Source organism: Panthera leo, chromosome C1, assembly GCF_018350215.1.
Source record: "Panthera leo isolate Ple1 chromosome C1, P.leo_Ple1_pat1.1, whole genome shotgun sequence".
NCBI classification, from domain to species: Eukaryota; Metazoa; Chordata; class Mammalia; order Carnivora; family Felidae; genus Panthera; species Panthera leo.
Genome location: NC_056686.1, coordinates 166,886,343 through 166,903,937, shown reverse-complemented (window position 1 = coordinate 166,903,937; position 17,595 = coordinate 166,886,343). Strand labels below are relative to the sequence as shown.

Below are 17,595 nucleotides of genomic sequence, written 5' to 3'. Positions count from 1 at the left end.
GACTTAATGTTCAGTGGGGAAAAAACTGTATAGACTGTATAGTACTGTACCAGTAGTATTTTCTTCACTGTTTCAATACGTAGGCAGATTCTAGAAGTAGTATATAACGTCTCAACAGTGGTTGTCTTGAGAGGAAATTGGATTATAGACTTTTTGTGTCTACTTTTTCCAGTTTTTTTTAGTCTTACATTGATAGTAAACCAATCTATACGAAATACAATATAAATCAAGAATGGAATATAACTCATCAAGTCAGATGGCAGTGAGGGCATCATACAGTTTGCTTTCGGAAATCTTGTAAACAAAACTAAGGTCGGACAGCTGAACTGTGTGGTGATTTTATTGTTTTTATTTCTTTCCTTTTAGACTTGTTGACTGATCTCACCAGCACTCTTTTTATCATCTTGTTACTATCCTGGTTCCTAAATGACCCTCTCTCATTGACACAAAACATAAAACAACACCGTTGGTTTTATTATTGAAAAGTAGACATTCCTGTTTATTCTTGCTTTCAAATGATGTTCCACTCTGATTTTGCATTTTTGAAGCTGTAGCATCAGAAGGAGGTGGGACTGTCGTTGCCCATCAGAGTTTCTTAGGTTGGAAACATCAACAAAACCATTTGTAAACACAGCTTGAAAACTAGTATCATGTAAAATCTTTTTTTCTGTACCCTTCCCTCAATACTTACTTGTGTTAAACCTGAAATTCATTTGACTTAGCAACCTAAGATAACTGAAATATCAAACTTAGTTCATTTAATATTCACGTTTAGTGTAACTTCAAAACAATCTTGATATGGGGAGTCACCAAATACTTTTAAAATAAAGCAAGAAGGAAAAGAGACTATCATACAGTTAATTTTCTCCCTGGTACTTACTAGATAAAAGGACAGTTGTAAAATATTTTCCTTGACTACTTATTTTTCAGAAATTTCATAGGTTTATTCCTGCATACTAATGCTCTTTCTTGAGGAAAATTAAAACTAGAAAAGAAAACACTGTGTCTTTCAAAATACTTTTTGGTAATACTGCTATATTCTTGAAGTTTATCAACTGTAGTTTAATATTTTAATCTTAGTGCTAGATATTTAATATTTCCCATTGCAAAAGCTCTTTTTGATATATTTCTTTTTTCTTTATAGTTTTTTTCTTAATCCCATTACATTGTACCATCCACAGTTATTACTCTGTTGTGCTTATGAAGCTCAATAAGTATCAGAAACTAAGGAATACAAAGGAACTATAAAACTAAATTCATAATCATTCCGATTATTTTATCCTGATGTTATCAAAAGAATAAAGGTTGAACATTCTGCAAAAAGTACAAATATATTAGCATTATTCCTAAATTGAATTCACACTGAATTTGATAATTCTCTTAAGCATATTAGAATTATTTTTACTGCAACTTATATGGCATAAAAGCAGTTTTTTTCCTTGTAAGTGATTTTGGTTATTTACTATTTTTATACTTAGTTTTTGAAAATGTAACACAAAAGCACTGTGTTTGAGTATGAATCAAGATAACTTGTAAATGTGGTGATTAAGCCCTAGATGTCATGATGGGCTCTGGAGCGTCTTTATCTCTTCCTGACTTGGGTCAGAGATAAGTGCAAGTAGTTAGCAGTGTAATAAAATTTGTCCACTTTGTATCTATATGTTTGCCTGTTCTGGGCATTTTATATAAATGGAATCATACTGTATGTGGTCTTTTATATCTGACTTTTTCCACTTAGCATAATTCAGAGTTCATCCATGTTGTAGTATGTCTCAATACTTCATTCTTTGTAGAATTAAGAGCTATGTCTTTTGTTTATACACAATAGAGTACTGTGAAGTAACTGTAAAAAACTTGTTTAAAACAATTATTAAAGTAAGATCCTTTTTTATAAAACATAGTTCAACTATGCTGCAAGTTTTTAACCTATTGTGTCTGTTTTATCTCTACAGCTTAGATTTTGAAGAATGTGCTCACAAATTGCTGAAAATGGAGTTTCCTGAAAGCCAAACAGTAAGTTGATGTTTTTTTCTTCTATTAGGAAATAATATAGTTTATAAAAATGTTTAAAGGAGTTCATAGGTTTTATGAATTGAAATAACTCAGTATTGGATATTCTGTTTTTAATGTAGTTATTCTAAAATTTTAAAGTAACTTGAAACTTAGTCCTAGGGTGTTTCATAAGTGTTACTCATTGCAATGAATTAAATGGGCTCCTTAAATGGGATGTGGGGGAAAAAGGAAGAAGTCTGTCAGAACCACTACACATTACATGAGTTTCTGAGTGGTTGCCTGTAAATCAAATAGGTGGCCTAAATACAATAAGAAATTTGTTCCTTAGTGAATTGCTTAGCCCATCTACTTAATGTGCTCAAGCATTCTTTTGTGGTAGAAATTATAAAGGTCACCATACATGTTATTACATTACTTTAATTGTATATGGAAGAATCTGTGTCATTTTTTTTCATTCATTAATTCAGCAGTCTATGTTTACCATATACTACATGTCAGACACTCTACAAGGTGTCAGGGATTCAGTGGTCCATAAAGTACATATTAGCCCCCTCTTAATCCATGGGACTCATAGTCTTATAACTCCCTATACTTCACTGTTCAAAGTATCATGGAACCCTAATGCCAAAGATAGTAAAGACTGGATTGAGTAGATTATCTTGGTTTTTTTTGCTAGTTGCATTCTTGTGTATGTTGCTCCCTGCCCATCTGCATTTTAAATCCTTGGAACCTGAGCCAAGGCTTTTAGGGTTTTGTTCTTCACATCTTGCTTTACATGTGGTAGACCCAGCAGAGATTCCAGAGTGAATATATCAACTGTAGGCAGTTTCGTTTCTAGTTCTAAAAGATCTTGTCTATCTGAGCTGTTACCATTAGGTGTGAGTGCTTTGTCTTAAGGCTTTAAATATGATCTGTTATGGGAATTGGCAGACTGTAGCCCAGGCCCACTGCCCATTTTTGTAAATAAAATTTTAGTGGAATACATCCATGCCCATTGGTTGGTGGATCGTGTATAGTTGTTTTCACCCTATAGCAGCAGAATTCACTAGTTGCAACAGAGACCGTATGGCCTCTAAAGCCTAAAATATTTACTATTTGGCCTATGATAGAAAAAGTTTACCAACCTTTGTTCTAGATTATAGATTTCTTCTTGAAATGCCATGGTACGTAATTTTGAGATGAAATAATTTTTTCAAATTTAAAAAGTTCTTTTTTCCCTCTTAAAGTTTATTTTTTGGTATATTAATAACAGTATACCTATTTGTACCCTGGGTGTACCTGATGTGTCACCATTGAAAGGAAATAAATTAGGGAATTAACCTTTAAAATTATAATTGAAACTGAAATTACTATATGATCTTGTCACATTATTTGAGGAGTATAATTAAGTCTTTATACGTTTTATTAATACTAATTCAGAGGATAGTTGTTCTAGAACTAACCTCAACATATTTTGATAGCATTTGGAAGAATGTCTTAGTACATCTATTTTCATGCACTCTGAAGACGCTCCTGAAATTGCTATAATATTTAATTAAAATGTTAAAATATTTAATTATTCTAAGCCACAGGGAATAACTCTTATAATTGCATTTAGTCTAGGGAAGAAAGTAATTTGTTTTGCAAGTTGCACTGGCTTTATTAGCAATGCTATCAGTATATTACTATGTTATATTGTTTAAAACCTGATTAACTGTTATGTTATTGTAAAATACAATGTTGGTAGAAAGAGTTGAAAATGCATTTTAATATCAAATTAACATAATATGGCAGAACTCAGAAAAGCCTTATTTTAATTTTTTACTACTATATTAAAATTTTGACAAAGTACATCTTTTCAGAACTTACACATTGAGAAGCATTTTATTTAATTGAGGTAACTTCTGAGTAATCATAAAAAATAATAATTTAGCAATGTAATGACATCTAAAAATATCCTCATATTGTGAATTAAGGACTTTGAGTAGAGTGTTTTATAAATAGACTATCAACTTCTAGAGCAGCATGGTCCAATAGAACTTTCTGCAATGATGAAAATATTTATATTCTACACTGTCTAGTACAGTAGCCACTCGTCACATACGGATTTTGAGTACTTGAAAATGTGACTAGTGTGACCGAAGAATGGAAATTTTATGTAATGTTAAGTAATGTAACTAATTAGCTACATATAGCTAGGGGCTACCATGCTAGTTGAAAATATAAAGGTAAAATTAAATAGAAGTAAAAATGAACTGAATGGGTATATGTTATATTTTGTAGGCTGGCTTTCCATTTATAGAAAGCAGATATGTTACAGTTACTATATTTGGAAAAAATAATTTTTAACTTTTTGATAAATGTCTTGTAGAAAAAGATACTTAATCACTACTACAGCAGTGGTCAGAGAATGAATATATGCCTATTTTCATTTTGTCTCCAGTGATGTGTCCATGTTGTCTGAGTTTCATCATCAGTGAAATTGATACAGTTTGAATATTTAGATATTTCATTTGAGTATTTTAAAATTATAAATCATTTGTGATGATGGTATTTCCTGTCCTGGATTTACTCTTGCATTTATTAGTTCAAGAGAATTTTTTTTTCCCCCAAATAATTTTTTTTAACGTTTATTCATTTTTTGAGAGCTAGAGAGAGAAAGAGTGCTGCTAGTGAGGGAGGGACAGAGAGAGAGGGAGACACAGAATCTGAAGCAGGCTTCAGGCTCTGAGCTGTCAGCACAGAGCCCAACGCAAATCCCGAACCCACGAACCAAGAGATCATGACCTGAGCCAAAGTTGGACGCTTAACTGTCTGAGCCACCCAGGCACCCATAGTTCAACAGAATTTGTATACAGGAATTTTCAAAGCACAAAAATAGCTGATTGGCAATATATTATTCCAGCAGTTATGGAATGATTTGATCTATTTGTATAGATTTATCAATAGATCTATATGTATAACATTTATTTTGAGGCTAGCAAATCCAACCACAGAGGTGTTTTTTTCTTTATTCTTTTAAATACATTTCTTGTTGGGGCGCCTGGGTGACTCAGCCAGTTAAGCGTCCGACTTCGGCTCAGGTCATGATCTCACAGCTTGCAAGTTCGAGCCCCACGTCGGGCTCTGTGCTGACGGCTCAGAGCCTGGAGCCTGCTTCAGATTCTGTGTCTCCCTCTCTCGTTGCCCCTCCTCTGCTCACACTCTGTCTCTCCCTCTCTCTCAAAAAAATAAACATAAAAAAAAATTAAATACATTTTTTCTTTATTAACCAGAATGTCATTTAAGTTAATGTTGTAGCTGTACTTATTTATGCCTAAATAAAGACTCATCTTCTACCTTTTCCATACTAATTAAATATATTCTTAAGAATTGAGTTTAAAGGTATGTAACTAAACTGTCAGGTGGTATATTGATGATCTATACTTTAAAAAATTTTGTGTAGGGGCGCCTGGGTGGCGCAGTCGGTTAAGCGTCCGACTTCAGCCAGGTCACGATCTCGCGGTCTGTGAGTTCGAGCCCCGCGTCAGGCTCTGGGCTGATGGCTCGGAGCCTGGAGCCTGTTTCCGATTCTGTGTCTCCCTCTCTCTCTGACCCTCCCCCGTTCATGCTCTGTCTCTCTCTGTCCCAAAAATAAATAAAAAAAAAAAAAAAAAAAAAAAAAAATTTTTGTGTAGAATCTTTTTAGAATATAATCTATTCAATCTTTTCTTGGTGTATCTTTTTCATATAGTAGATTTTATTGAGGTGGTTCATACTTAATTTGAATTGAGAATTTTATAATCTAATTAGCATAGATGACCTTGGAAACTGTCAGCCAGACTGAAGGCTTTGAAAAACTATAGGCCTGACATAGATTGAGTTTTTTATTTTGTCTTAATAACTTAAGTTCACAAAGCTTAGGAAATTTTGTGTGTTTAAAATCTCATTTAAAAATTCAGGCTGTCTCTATCATATTGATAAATTATAGCATGGATTCATTGTATTTTGAATCATTAATGAATTTTTTTTTCCAAATAGAAAGAACTCTGCAACATGATACTTGATTGTTGTGCCCAACAAAGGACCTATGAAAAATTTTTTGGCTTATTAGCTGGGGTGAGTTCCAGCCTCATTTTTCTTGTTGGAATTTAATAGCATCACTAAGGGAATCCTTAACATGAATATTGTGAATTACTGTGTCTTCTTTGTGGTCTGGTCTAATACAATAGCATATCTCTGATAAAAGCTCGTTGCTCTTCCCTTCCTCAGGTTTCCTACCCTGTGTAGTTTCCTCCTTTCCTACTTCATTTTGTGGTGCCTTAACATTGCATAGGTCTTTTCCAGAACTTTTTGAGATTCTATATGCTTTGTAACAATTTCCCAAAGAGGACAATTAAATGTTGCCTTTTCAAAATCTCAAAGCTGTTTTTGAAGTCAAGTGCATGTTCAGGCAGCACAAATAGATCATGAGTTAAAATAAGTTTTTAAATCTAAACTCTACCCACAGAGAAATATATTTGTGTACTATGCAAATGTATGTGTCTGTGATAAGATACTTGTATAATTTTGTTTTAGCATATAAATCCCAAGTAAATAGGGATGATACATATTATCTTTTTTTTTTTTTTGAGCATTCTGTCATACAGCACAAAAAGATTGAGTAATGTGATGTATAAAAGATTTACTAATTTTTGATTCAATAAATTTAGGAGGATCTGATATACTCATAATGGTATTGACAGTCAACTTTTAGTAGTACTGACATTCAATTTTTTTTATTTATTAGCGATTTTGCATGCTAAAAAAAGAATACATGGAATCCTTTGAAAGTATATTCAAAGAACAATATGATACCATCCATCGCTTGGAAACAAACAAATTGAGAAATGTTGCTAAGATGTTTGCTCACCTTTTATACACTGATTCACTTCCATGGAGTGTAAGTAGATGGATCGATATTTATACTTCCTTCCTAATCCTGTTATTCTCAAGTAGGTATTAAGTATAGTATAGCCGTACTTTTCCTATGTAGGAAATGTACTTTAAAATGAAATGTATAGTTGGGGTGCCTGGGTGGCTTAGTCGGATAGGCATCCGACTTCAGCTCAGATCGTGATCTCATGATTCGTGGGTTCAAGCCCCGCGTCGGGCTCTGTGCTGACAGCTCGGAGCCTGGAGCCTGCTTCGGATTCTGTGTCTCCCTCTCTCTTTCTGCCCCTCCCCCCGCTCATGCTCTGTCTCTCTCTCAAGAGTAAATAAACATTAAAAAAAAAAGATTTAAAATGAAATATATACCAAACTTTTACTGTAATGGCAGTCTTTGAGGCTATATTCAGATAACGTGAGATCGAGAAGCTAAGTAAATAACATGAGTGTTAAGAAATACAACCCGGGGTGATATTAACAGTCCAAACATCACAGTGCTTTTTAAAAGTGATAGCTAGTGGTGTTTTCAGGGAAAACAATAGATTTTTGTCTTCTCTGTGTGTGCACAAATGCATGCACACTCATATACCACATACATCTTACTTTGGCGGTCATGTATCATGTAGCCATAGTTATTTAGAACAAGATAAGATATTCTTGATACAGAAATGTACACTGGATTGGAATTTGAAATGCATTCATGAAACTGGCATTTATTGTACAACCTCTGTTCATCCAACAACCATTCATTTAGTTACTAGATAAGAGCCTAGTCACTTGAGAGGGATAGTGGGCATCCAGAGTGAATTATTTATGGTCTCTGCTTTCATAAGAAATATATAAGGTAAGGTATGCCCATAGTGCTAATATAAAATAAAAAGTGATAGGTTATGAGAAAAGTGAAATTGAAAGAAGGAAATTACATCCAAGAGGAAAGAAAGAAAAGGATCACACTGTGGAATACCACAACCTGATGATAGAATGAAGCAACAAAGTGAGCTCATAAACATTGGATGGACTGTTGTAATACTGTAGGTACTAAACATGTCTAGCTGTACTAATAGGCATTTTGTGAGCAGACGTAGGAGCCTGATCATAATAATTTTTTTACTTCTTTCTTTTCCCTCTGGGAATGAAAATGAAATCAAGTTTTTAAACAATTGAAGCAAATGGGTTTCTGGAACACAGAACTCATAAAAACTGGAGGTTACTTTTATTTTTATTTGCCCTAAAACCTCTCTCCATGAACTTCCGTTTTTAAGCCTCGATCTTAATATTCAGAACAAGCCATCACTCTTTCTGTCTTTACTCTTGTCGTATATGTCCTATACAAAACTATAGCCTAATGCTCTAAGTGGAAGTTTGCCCCAAACCCTTATACATCCATGTTTTGATGAGTGAGTTTTAGGAGCTAGTAATCTTTGCTTCAGCATTATATACTCATGGCAGAATATATCTCTGCTATAAAAAGCACATTACTCAAGAAAGAAAGAACTCTATTTCTGTAGCATCTTAGCATTATGAAAATTAGCATAGAGAGGTAGTCTTAAACTTTGCCAAGAAGTAATACTTACTAGGACAAAGAAAGATATTCACAGATAATTCTTCAGAGACACTTCAGGTTATCAGTGTTGGTCATTTTATCTTTTGAACAAAATAAACTTGTCTTTTTTAATTTTAATTTTCAGGTTCTTGAATGTATAAAGCTGAGTGAGGAAACCACTACATCATCCAGTAGAATTTTTGTTAAAATATTTTTCCAAGAATTGTGTGAATATATGGGTCTTCCTAAACTTAATGCAAGATTAAAGGATGAGTAAGTTTATCGTTATGCACTTTTTATTCTTACTGTACTCAGGAATTTTCCTCCATTTTAGTGACATAAGTCCACCCTTAGTCGTAAAAACAAGAGGTAAGCCCCTAGGACTTTCTTCATCCGTTAGTTACTACTCTGAATCTCATGTTCTGTGGCACAGGACAACATGTAATTTTAGTGATGGATTTTAGTCCCAGTAGAGACAGCACAGAATTAATGCCTCTTTGAATTTAGTTATAACACACAGGATTATTTTGCATGCCCACTGGAGTTTTCCAATAATGAGTGCTTACAGTTTTATTTTCATTTTTAATGCTAATTTTGAACCTTAGAATATTAATTTTTGTGTTATCAGTGAACAATTGTGAATATATACAGATGATTCAGTCATGTAATTGTTCACATTATTACACTGAATTAGGGCCTTATTCCAGGACTATCGTGTAATCCCTATCCCAGTTTTCTTATTTCCTGTATATTCACATTGCCTCCTGCCACTCACATCAGCTTCTACTGCATTCACACTACTGAAATCATCCTTTCAGATTTCTTAGTGACTATCTGCCAAATCAAGTACTTTTTCTCAGCCCTCACAGCCCTCACTTCCCAGCCTCCCTTAGACAGTTGACCACTTCCTCACTGTGGCTCCTCACTTTCTTGTCATTCTGCCTTACTCTTCATGGTCTCTGCTCTTCAGCCTCCCCTCTCCTCTTCGCCACAGTTTCTATTCTGGGCTCAACATGCCCTCTCTGTGCTATTCTGTCTACTCCCCTTGGCTTCAGAGACTTACTTATTGTTCTCCATCTATTTCACCAGGTTTATCTCCCCCCTCTCCACAGCCTGCACCAACATTGCTCCACTCGTTCATACTTCCTAACCTCCAGAGCTAGAAATATACACTCTTGGTCTATCCATCAGACTCTTCCTCATTCTTATTTGTCAGTTTTTTCTATGAAGCAGTTTGTCCTGACTCTGCTGGTTAGTCATTCGGTGTAGCACTCCAAAGGACACATCCAAACCACCTTGTACTATTAATGTTTTCTGTTTGTTCCCCTCCATAGAAATAGTAATTACATGCAGTCTTCATCCATCACTTCTTCCTTTTGTTGACGATTTTTCCCCAACCCCCAATGCCATGCATAGTGCTGTGCATGCATCCATGTGGGTATATGTATACAACAGAGATTTGTTTTTACTTTGCATTATATACATTCACATACTGTGTGTGTGTGCACGTGTGTTTGTATATGTTGCACAATATGTGTGTGGTGTATAAAAATGTTTTTAAATCCTCTGTTGTACATTTATAGAAATCAAGTATAGTAAATTATGACTTGACCCTATTCATTTCATTTAGATAGCATGTAGTCTAACCTAATAAATGATATAAATCACCTCCTTGATTGTATTTCATTTATTAATTTCCTAATACATAGAAAATCTGAAAAATGACTGTATATGAACTTTGCCTTTTAATCTTCAAGCAATGTGTTCTCTTTTGTTCATTTTTTTCTTCTTTTAGAACCCTACAGCCATTTTTTGAAGGGTTATTACCCCGAGATAATCCAAGAAACACTCGGTTTGCCATCAACTTCTTTACTTCTATAGGACTTGGAGGTTTAACGTAAGGATAATTTTCAGGATTTTTTTTTCATCTTATAAAGTTATCCCACAGTTGCCTTTGGAGCAAAAACTAACAGAGGTTGTATCTTTAATTAGGGATGAATTGCGTGAGCATCTCAAAAATACACCAAAGGTCATTGTGGCACAGAAACCAGATGTTGAGCCAAATAAATCCTCTCCTTCCTCTTCCTCTTCCGCATCCTCATCTTCAGAGTCTGACTCCTCTGCCTCTGAATCGGACAGCAGTGATAGCAGTTCGGAGTCTTCCAGTGAGGAAAGCGATTCTTCATCCAGCAGTAGTCAGAGCTCTGCCTCAGGTACTGAAACTCATTTATAATTGATTGGGCTCTTTTCTAACAAGTATATTGCTGGTGATGTTTACAGTGAGGGAAGAAAATAAGTTGATTGCTTAATTATTTTAGAGTTCAGTTGTTTAAAAGCCACGATTAATAATATAAATGATCATCTGTCACTGCTGGAGTCTGTAGTGAATTACATCATTTATAATGCTAAGATTGGCTGTTGGAATCTTTTTCATAGAAATGAAGATATTTCATTGGTAAATGTTTATTTGAATGATGACTGAAATACCATACATTCATAATGCCTGCAGTCCAGCTTACAGCTTTCCTGGTGTTTATATTTTAAATAAATTATAGTTTTTTACTTTAATTAGAGGGTTTGTGTTAGTTACTGGCACGTGCCATGCATCGAATGCATACATACTTCGCAAGTGTACAGCTCTAGAAATTTTCATGAGAAGAACATATCCATGTGCTAGCTACCCATAACAAGAGTTAATAGCTACTGCCACTCCCCTGTCCACTGCCTCATGTTAGCCACTACTCTCATTTGTGATTCCATAAATTAGTTGTGCCTATTTTTAACTTTATCACTATGTTTTGTGAACTCCTTTGTCTGGCTTATCTTTCACAATCACTTTTGTGAGCTTCATCTGTAATATTGCATTTAATTATAGTTCATTCTTTTTGCTGTATAGTTTTCCACTATATGAGTATGCTACAGTTAGTTTAACATCTCTTTTACTCAGTAACAATTTAGATTTAGAAATATTCCCGTGAATACTCTTATTTACATTTGGTATGTGTATATATACATATGCATTGAGCCAAATAAATATACATATATATATACATATACATATGGTATGTATATATACACATATGCATTTCAGTTGGGTGTGTACTTAGAGATTCACTGCGAATTCCTGGGTTGTAGGTTGTGTGTACATTTAGCTTCAGTAGATACGGCCAGTTTTGCAAGTGGTTATTTCAGTTTATGCCCCTATCAGCCGTGTATGAGAGCTCTAGTTGACCCCAACCTTGCAACACTTCACTTGGCTATCTTTTTCATTTTAACCATTCTGGTACATATGTCATGGTATTGCATTGTGGTTTTAATTTGCATTTTCTTGATCGCTAATGAAATTGAGCACTATTTTATATTATTATTGGCCATTTGGGTAGTTTCCTTTTGTTAAATGGCTATTCAAGTCCTTTGCTACCCACTCTTTTTGTTTGTTTTATTGTTATCTTTTTGTATAGATTTGTAGGAGTTCTTTAGGTTTTCTGGACATGTATCTTTGGTTGCACATATATATTGCAAATAGTTCCGTTCCATTCTTGTATGTCCAGCCCTGTGCAGCTGCCAGAGCTCTGCTGGTCTCTCTGTCCCTCAGCAGCAGCCCTGAATCAGCAGACAACCTGCAGGGAGCAAGTGGCTATATTATGTCAGCTTACCTCTCTATGGTTCTGCCTTCTCTTGAATCTTGGTCCTTATTCGACCAAGTAAAGAAAGTTGAAAAAATAGTACAGAAAATTCCCATATAGCCTTCACCCAACTTCGCCTGGTGTTAGCATTTTACATAATCATAGTTCAATGATCAAAGCCAGGTAATTAACATTGAAACAACACATTAAACAAACAACAGATCTTATTTGAATTTCACCAGTTTTTCCATTAATGTCCTTTTTCTTGTTCCAGGATCCTACATGCATTTAACTGTATTTCTCCTAAGTCCTCTATAACCTGTGATAGTTCTTCGCAGGCTTTCCTTGTTTTTAAAGGCTTTGGTACTTTTGAAGTCCTCTGGTCACTTATTTTTTAGAGTGCCCTTCAATATGGAGATCTGTCTGATGTTTTTACATGATTAGATTGAGGTTATGCATTTTTGGACAGAATGTCATAGAAATGCTATGTTCTTATGCATGTTATCTGGGAGTTCATAATACTGGCATGACATTAACTGATCACTTGGTTAAGTTGATATCTGCTGGATTTCTTTCTGGAAACTCCTTTTCTCTGTAAATTAATGTGTTGTAGAGAGATAATTTGTTCAATTTTAGCATCTATCTTTAGACCTTGTCTGCAATACTTAACTGCCGTGGTGTTTGCCGAATGTGATGTTTATGTTTGTCTTTTTTCTTCTACGCTTAGTAATTGAATTTCTTCTGTAAGTAAGAGTTGTCCCTCAATCCCCATTTATCTATTAACTGTATATATTTCATCAGTCTGGACTCATGGATATTTATCTTATTCTATGAGTTAAAATCCAGTACTATCATTTATTTTGTTCAGATCATTTCAGCTTTGGCAGTTAAGAGCTCCTTCAAGTTAACCCCTTTGTTCTTTCAACATACCCCCATCCTTTTTTTTGAGCACCACCCATCTTTAGAACATCTCAAGTTGTTTAAGATCTTTATTGCCTCTAAACAGAAGATTTTACATTTTTATCTGGCACTTCTAGTTGTTTTCAGCAGGAGCCCTGGTCTTCCACAGCTTTCTCCATTCTCCCTGGAAGTGGAAATGCTGTAGTAAAGGATTTTCAAATGTGCCATTTTCTGAGGAGGTCTCTGTTGTTTTCCCCAGGGTCAACTCTGCTTTCTTCCATTGTAGCATCTTAGTCTGAATAAGACGTAGTCTGATTGTCCAAAATGCATGTCATCTCTTCTTAACTTCTTAATGCATATTTCAGAGAAGCAGCACTTTTCCCCGTAGTCTTAGTAGGTTGGAAGGTTGATCTTTACACTCTGGTTCTCTGGCTTGTTGCACTTGAAAGTGTGTCACGTAATGTGTGGCAGCCAGAATTGTGGGACTCTTGGTGTTTTAAATTATCAGAGTAAGATTCCATTTGTCCACAGGAAGTCTTACTCTTGAATTAAAATATATTAACATTGTTCATTTAATATTCACCTCTTTTAATTCTAAAGAATTTGTTATTTCATGGTTATCTGTTTTGAGAACAGATGAGAACACAGCATGAATTGCTGCAATAAGGGATCTTGCTGATTCAAAATTAATTTGCCTCATCATACAATTTCAGTAGAGAATTTTCAGTTTTATTAGTATAATATTAAACAGCATAAAAGCGGTATGAACTATCCCCAAATTAGAAAATTGTAAAGCAAACACCAAAGACGGGAGATTGCACGTTGTGGTGGGGCTCGGGTTCTCATGTCAGCAAAGCCCTGAGAGTAGCATAGAGTAGGGTCAGAGAGACATTGATGGAGCACACAGCCAGATGGTTTCTGCTTGGCGAGCTGCTGCTCAGCTGAGCTGCTTGATAGGAGCCAGAGAAATAAATCCTTAGTGGCAAACCAATGGACTGTGCGAAGGGTAGGCATTTGGCAGAAGAAATACAGGTTGGTACGGTGAGATTTGGGTGGAGATAGGATGAAGGTGGACACTTTTCTTCCATATTTTCTTCTTTCTGTATGTATATGAATTTGACAGAAATTTTGGTCATCTCAGCACCTTTGATTTATGTACCCAAAAGAAATCACACAGATAAAGTGATTAAATTTTATACCTTAAAATTTCACTGTGATTATTTAACATTTAACATTTATATTTATGATTCTATCAGATTAAATTGTTCTAGGCCTTTTCAGAAGAGTTTTCTCAGAAATCAAGCCTTCATGGCTCTCATAAAGCCTGTGATTATGTCATAACATCACTTCTCTTTCTGGTGCAGGTAGTGCTTCTCTGATAGCAGAACTGTTGTTTTTTGTAGGAAGAGGTTTTTATTCGAAAAATATATATTCATGCTGTTAAGCAAACTAGTCATCCCTCTCCCCTTTAAGGGGGATATTGCTGGCATGTATTTTGATTATTAACATAACCAGATCTGACACAGTACTTTACTTTATATGACATAATGCACATGGGCTGAAATTTCTGTTTTTGAATAAAATTTGTAATGGAAATATACCATGCTAGTCACTTTATAAAAAAAATTTACATTTGCTGTAGTTCATTTAAAGTTTCTGTTTACTGCTTTCAGTCTAAGGATCAAAACAGTACTTTGGTAACTAATGGTGATATATCGTATATTCTTAAAATTATGCATCTCGTGAAATATTGTCATTAGACTTTCCGTTCAATCAATTTACTTTTGCATCCAGTTTATCTGAATTAGTAAGCCTGCAATGGACCAATAAATGTCATTGTTAAATTATGAAATTAAAGATTAAAATAAAAGCTAACTATTTCATTTTACATGTACAGCTAAAGGTAAAAGAAAAAAGGGACAAGGGAACACCAGAAGTAAAGAAGTAGATAAATTGATCAGGAAACAACACACACATGATAGGAAACAAGAAGAAAGAAGACTGGAGCAAAGGCATCAGGAAATAAGGACTGAAAGAGAAAGGAGGTCAGAAAAACATAAAGATAAAAATTCAAGAGAGCCAAACTGGAGAAATCCCGTAACAAAATACAGTGCAGACAGAGGTGTCCCTGCTGAACGAAATAGTTACAGTAGAATCATGAATGACAGAGACCAAGAAATGCACACAGATTTGGAAAATAAGCATGGTGATCCCAAAAAGAAGAGAGGAGAGAGAAGAAATTCTTTTTCCGAAAATGAGCACAGGCACCGAAATAAGGACAGTGAACATTTTACAAGAAAAGATAGGTCAAAGTCAAGAGAAAAGAACAGAAAACATTCGGGTTCTAGAAGTGATGAGGATAGATGTCAGAATGGTGCTGAGAAGCGATGGGAAAAATCGAGCAGACGCTCTGAACCCTCCAGAGAATCCAGGAAACATCCGGACCGGCGAAGAGAAAAGTCTCCAACAAAGCAAAAAAAGTAATGCTACAAAATTACAGAAACTGAACTTGCCTTATATTCAGTTGAAACAAATTATTTTTTACATTAACGAACTTTATAGAGAATTCTTGTATAAAGTACTGGTTTGTATTTGTACATTTAAAATTTTTTCATTTTAAACATGTTTTATAATTGATACATCTCAAGGCCCTCCATATAAAATTATTTGAAAAGTTTCACCAGAGAGGGATGTAATCTTACTTATATTTTGTTAATAAAATGATCAAATGCTCATTGAATCAGTGATTTTTTTTCATTGACAAAATTTTTTTTTCCTGATGTTTCCAATTGTTTACAGAACTATTATATGAATTAGTAGTGGCTTTTTTTAATAGATATAACTAGAGACCAAAATAGGTGAACCATTTCCATGTAACATTTTTGCTTTGTTATGAGATGCTATGAACCTCTTTTAGGAGTCACCCTTTTTTAAAAACGAATTATTTCAAGTCTCATATTACATCTTGAACAAGATAGGTATGTGTAATTTTTTTTAACAGGTGTTTTCATGAAGCTATGGGTATGTTAGTCTTTTAAACAGATACACAGTTATATTATTTATAATTAGGACTTCTCTGTTTAATAACATTTCTTCTCTCTGGACTGCTAGATTAACATTTAATTGAAATTCTTTGTGATTAGTGCATTTTCTGAGCCTTGACATTATATTGTTGTTGGTGAGTTAACGTGTATTTAACTTTTAATTTAGATTAACAGGTTGTTGGAAAACATAGTCATGAGAAATGTGAACAGCTTAACTGAAATAATTCCACTTTTTTATAAGAATTTTAAAGGTTTCCATCATTGTAACTCTCACCAATTAATATGTGGCCATATTATTTATTACTTTTGGAATAAAATACTGCCTCTGAAATTTTAGATTTACCTGCATTTAACCCTACTTACCAAATAGACAACTTGTGCTTGTTCACTTTTAAAGTACATAAAATCCATTTTAGCTGATGTTTGGTTTCAAGAGTAATGGGACCACCATCTTTAATGTTTGACTTTCAGGCATTTTCTGATTCAAAATGTTTTCTATTTTGTTCAAAAACTGGAGTATAAGTAACAATAAAGTCCATGTAAATAAATAAATATTATCCTCTCCTCCTCCTATCCTCCTGCCCCGCAAAAACAAAACAAAACAAAAAAAGTATTAATTGACTATGGCAGCCTGGAAAAATTCTTTTTAGCACTTTCTCCTCCTGTGGTGGTTAGAAGATGCTGAGTTGTCATTAGAAGGTACTGTCATGGACACCGTGCATTTTACAGAACTATGAAGCTCAGCAAATTGGATTTAAGGAACACATAGCGCTGTGAGCCCTAAAGGAAATAAATGAGGGTTTATTTTTGTAACTGAACGCTAAATTTGGGGGATGGTAAAAAGGAAAAAAAAATGGACTAAAAATTTTAGCTTTTTTTTCTTCCCTTTAAGTTTAAAATTTCTAAATGTAAAAATAGGAAACCATTCTTTTTATTGAGTAGTAAGGACCTTAAAGAGTTATTAAAGTAGATAATTTTTTAAACATAATGAATATTTATTGGGCTTCTATTATGTGCCCAGCCCTGTTCTAGGAACTAGAAATAAAGCCATGAGGAAAACAAAGTCTCAGTTCTCACTGAGGTTCGGACTATAGTTGGTAGGGAGAAGAGGTCATGATACTAGCGGGTAGTTGGTAATTTTCCATAGGAAAGTCATAGATCTCTGATAGGGTGACTTTGCCCAGATTGTTAAAGGAAGAAGGTATGTGTAGATTGCTATGGGGAGGAACGTAAGCAAAAAGAACTGCTTGGGTATAGATGTTTCTTTATAACAAATATTGTCTGGAAATTTATGTTAACATTTCCTATTCAACTAGTTGGATTTTTTTTTTCCTCCTCACTATTTTATTTACTTTTTTTTTTTTTTAATATTTATTTTTGAGGGGGAGAGTGTGCAAGCAAGGGAGGGACAGAGAGAGAGGGAGACAGGATCTCAGGGCAGGGCCCAATGCAGGGCTTGAACCCATGAACCACAAGATCATAACCTGAGCCAAAGTTGGTCACTTAACTGAGCCACCCAGGCACCCTATTTTATTTACTTTTAACAAAAGCAGTGAACAGAATACCTAACTATCTTTAAGCA

General features: G+C 34.5%; 1 protein-coding gene across 1 annotated transcript in view; it reads left to right on the top strand.

Annotated features, from left to right (window-relative positions):
- CWC22 (CWC22 spliceosome associated protein homolog) overlaps window positions 1–16,827 on the top strand; it is a 57,778-nt gene extending 40,951 nt beyond the window's left edge. The window contains exons 14-20 of the mRNA XM_042949293.1: window positions 1,953–2,013; window positions 6,013–6,090; window positions 6,761–6,913; window positions 8,589–8,716; window positions 10,239–10,340; window positions 10,436–10,656; window positions 14,867–16,827. Of these exons, the coding sequence (XP_042805227.1) occupies window positions 1,953–2,013; window positions 6,013–6,090; window positions 6,761–6,913; window positions 8,589–8,716; window positions 10,239–10,340; window positions 10,436–10,656; window positions 14,867–15,453 (1,330 nt within the window). The 3' untranslated portion in view covers window positions 15,454–16,827. The remainder of the gene's footprint in view (window positions 1–1,952; window positions 2,014–6,012; window positions 6,091–6,760; window positions 6,914–8,588; window positions 8,717–10,238; window positions 10,341–10,435; window positions 10,657–14,866) is intronic.
- Window positions 16,828–17,595: the final 768 nt, after the last annotated feature.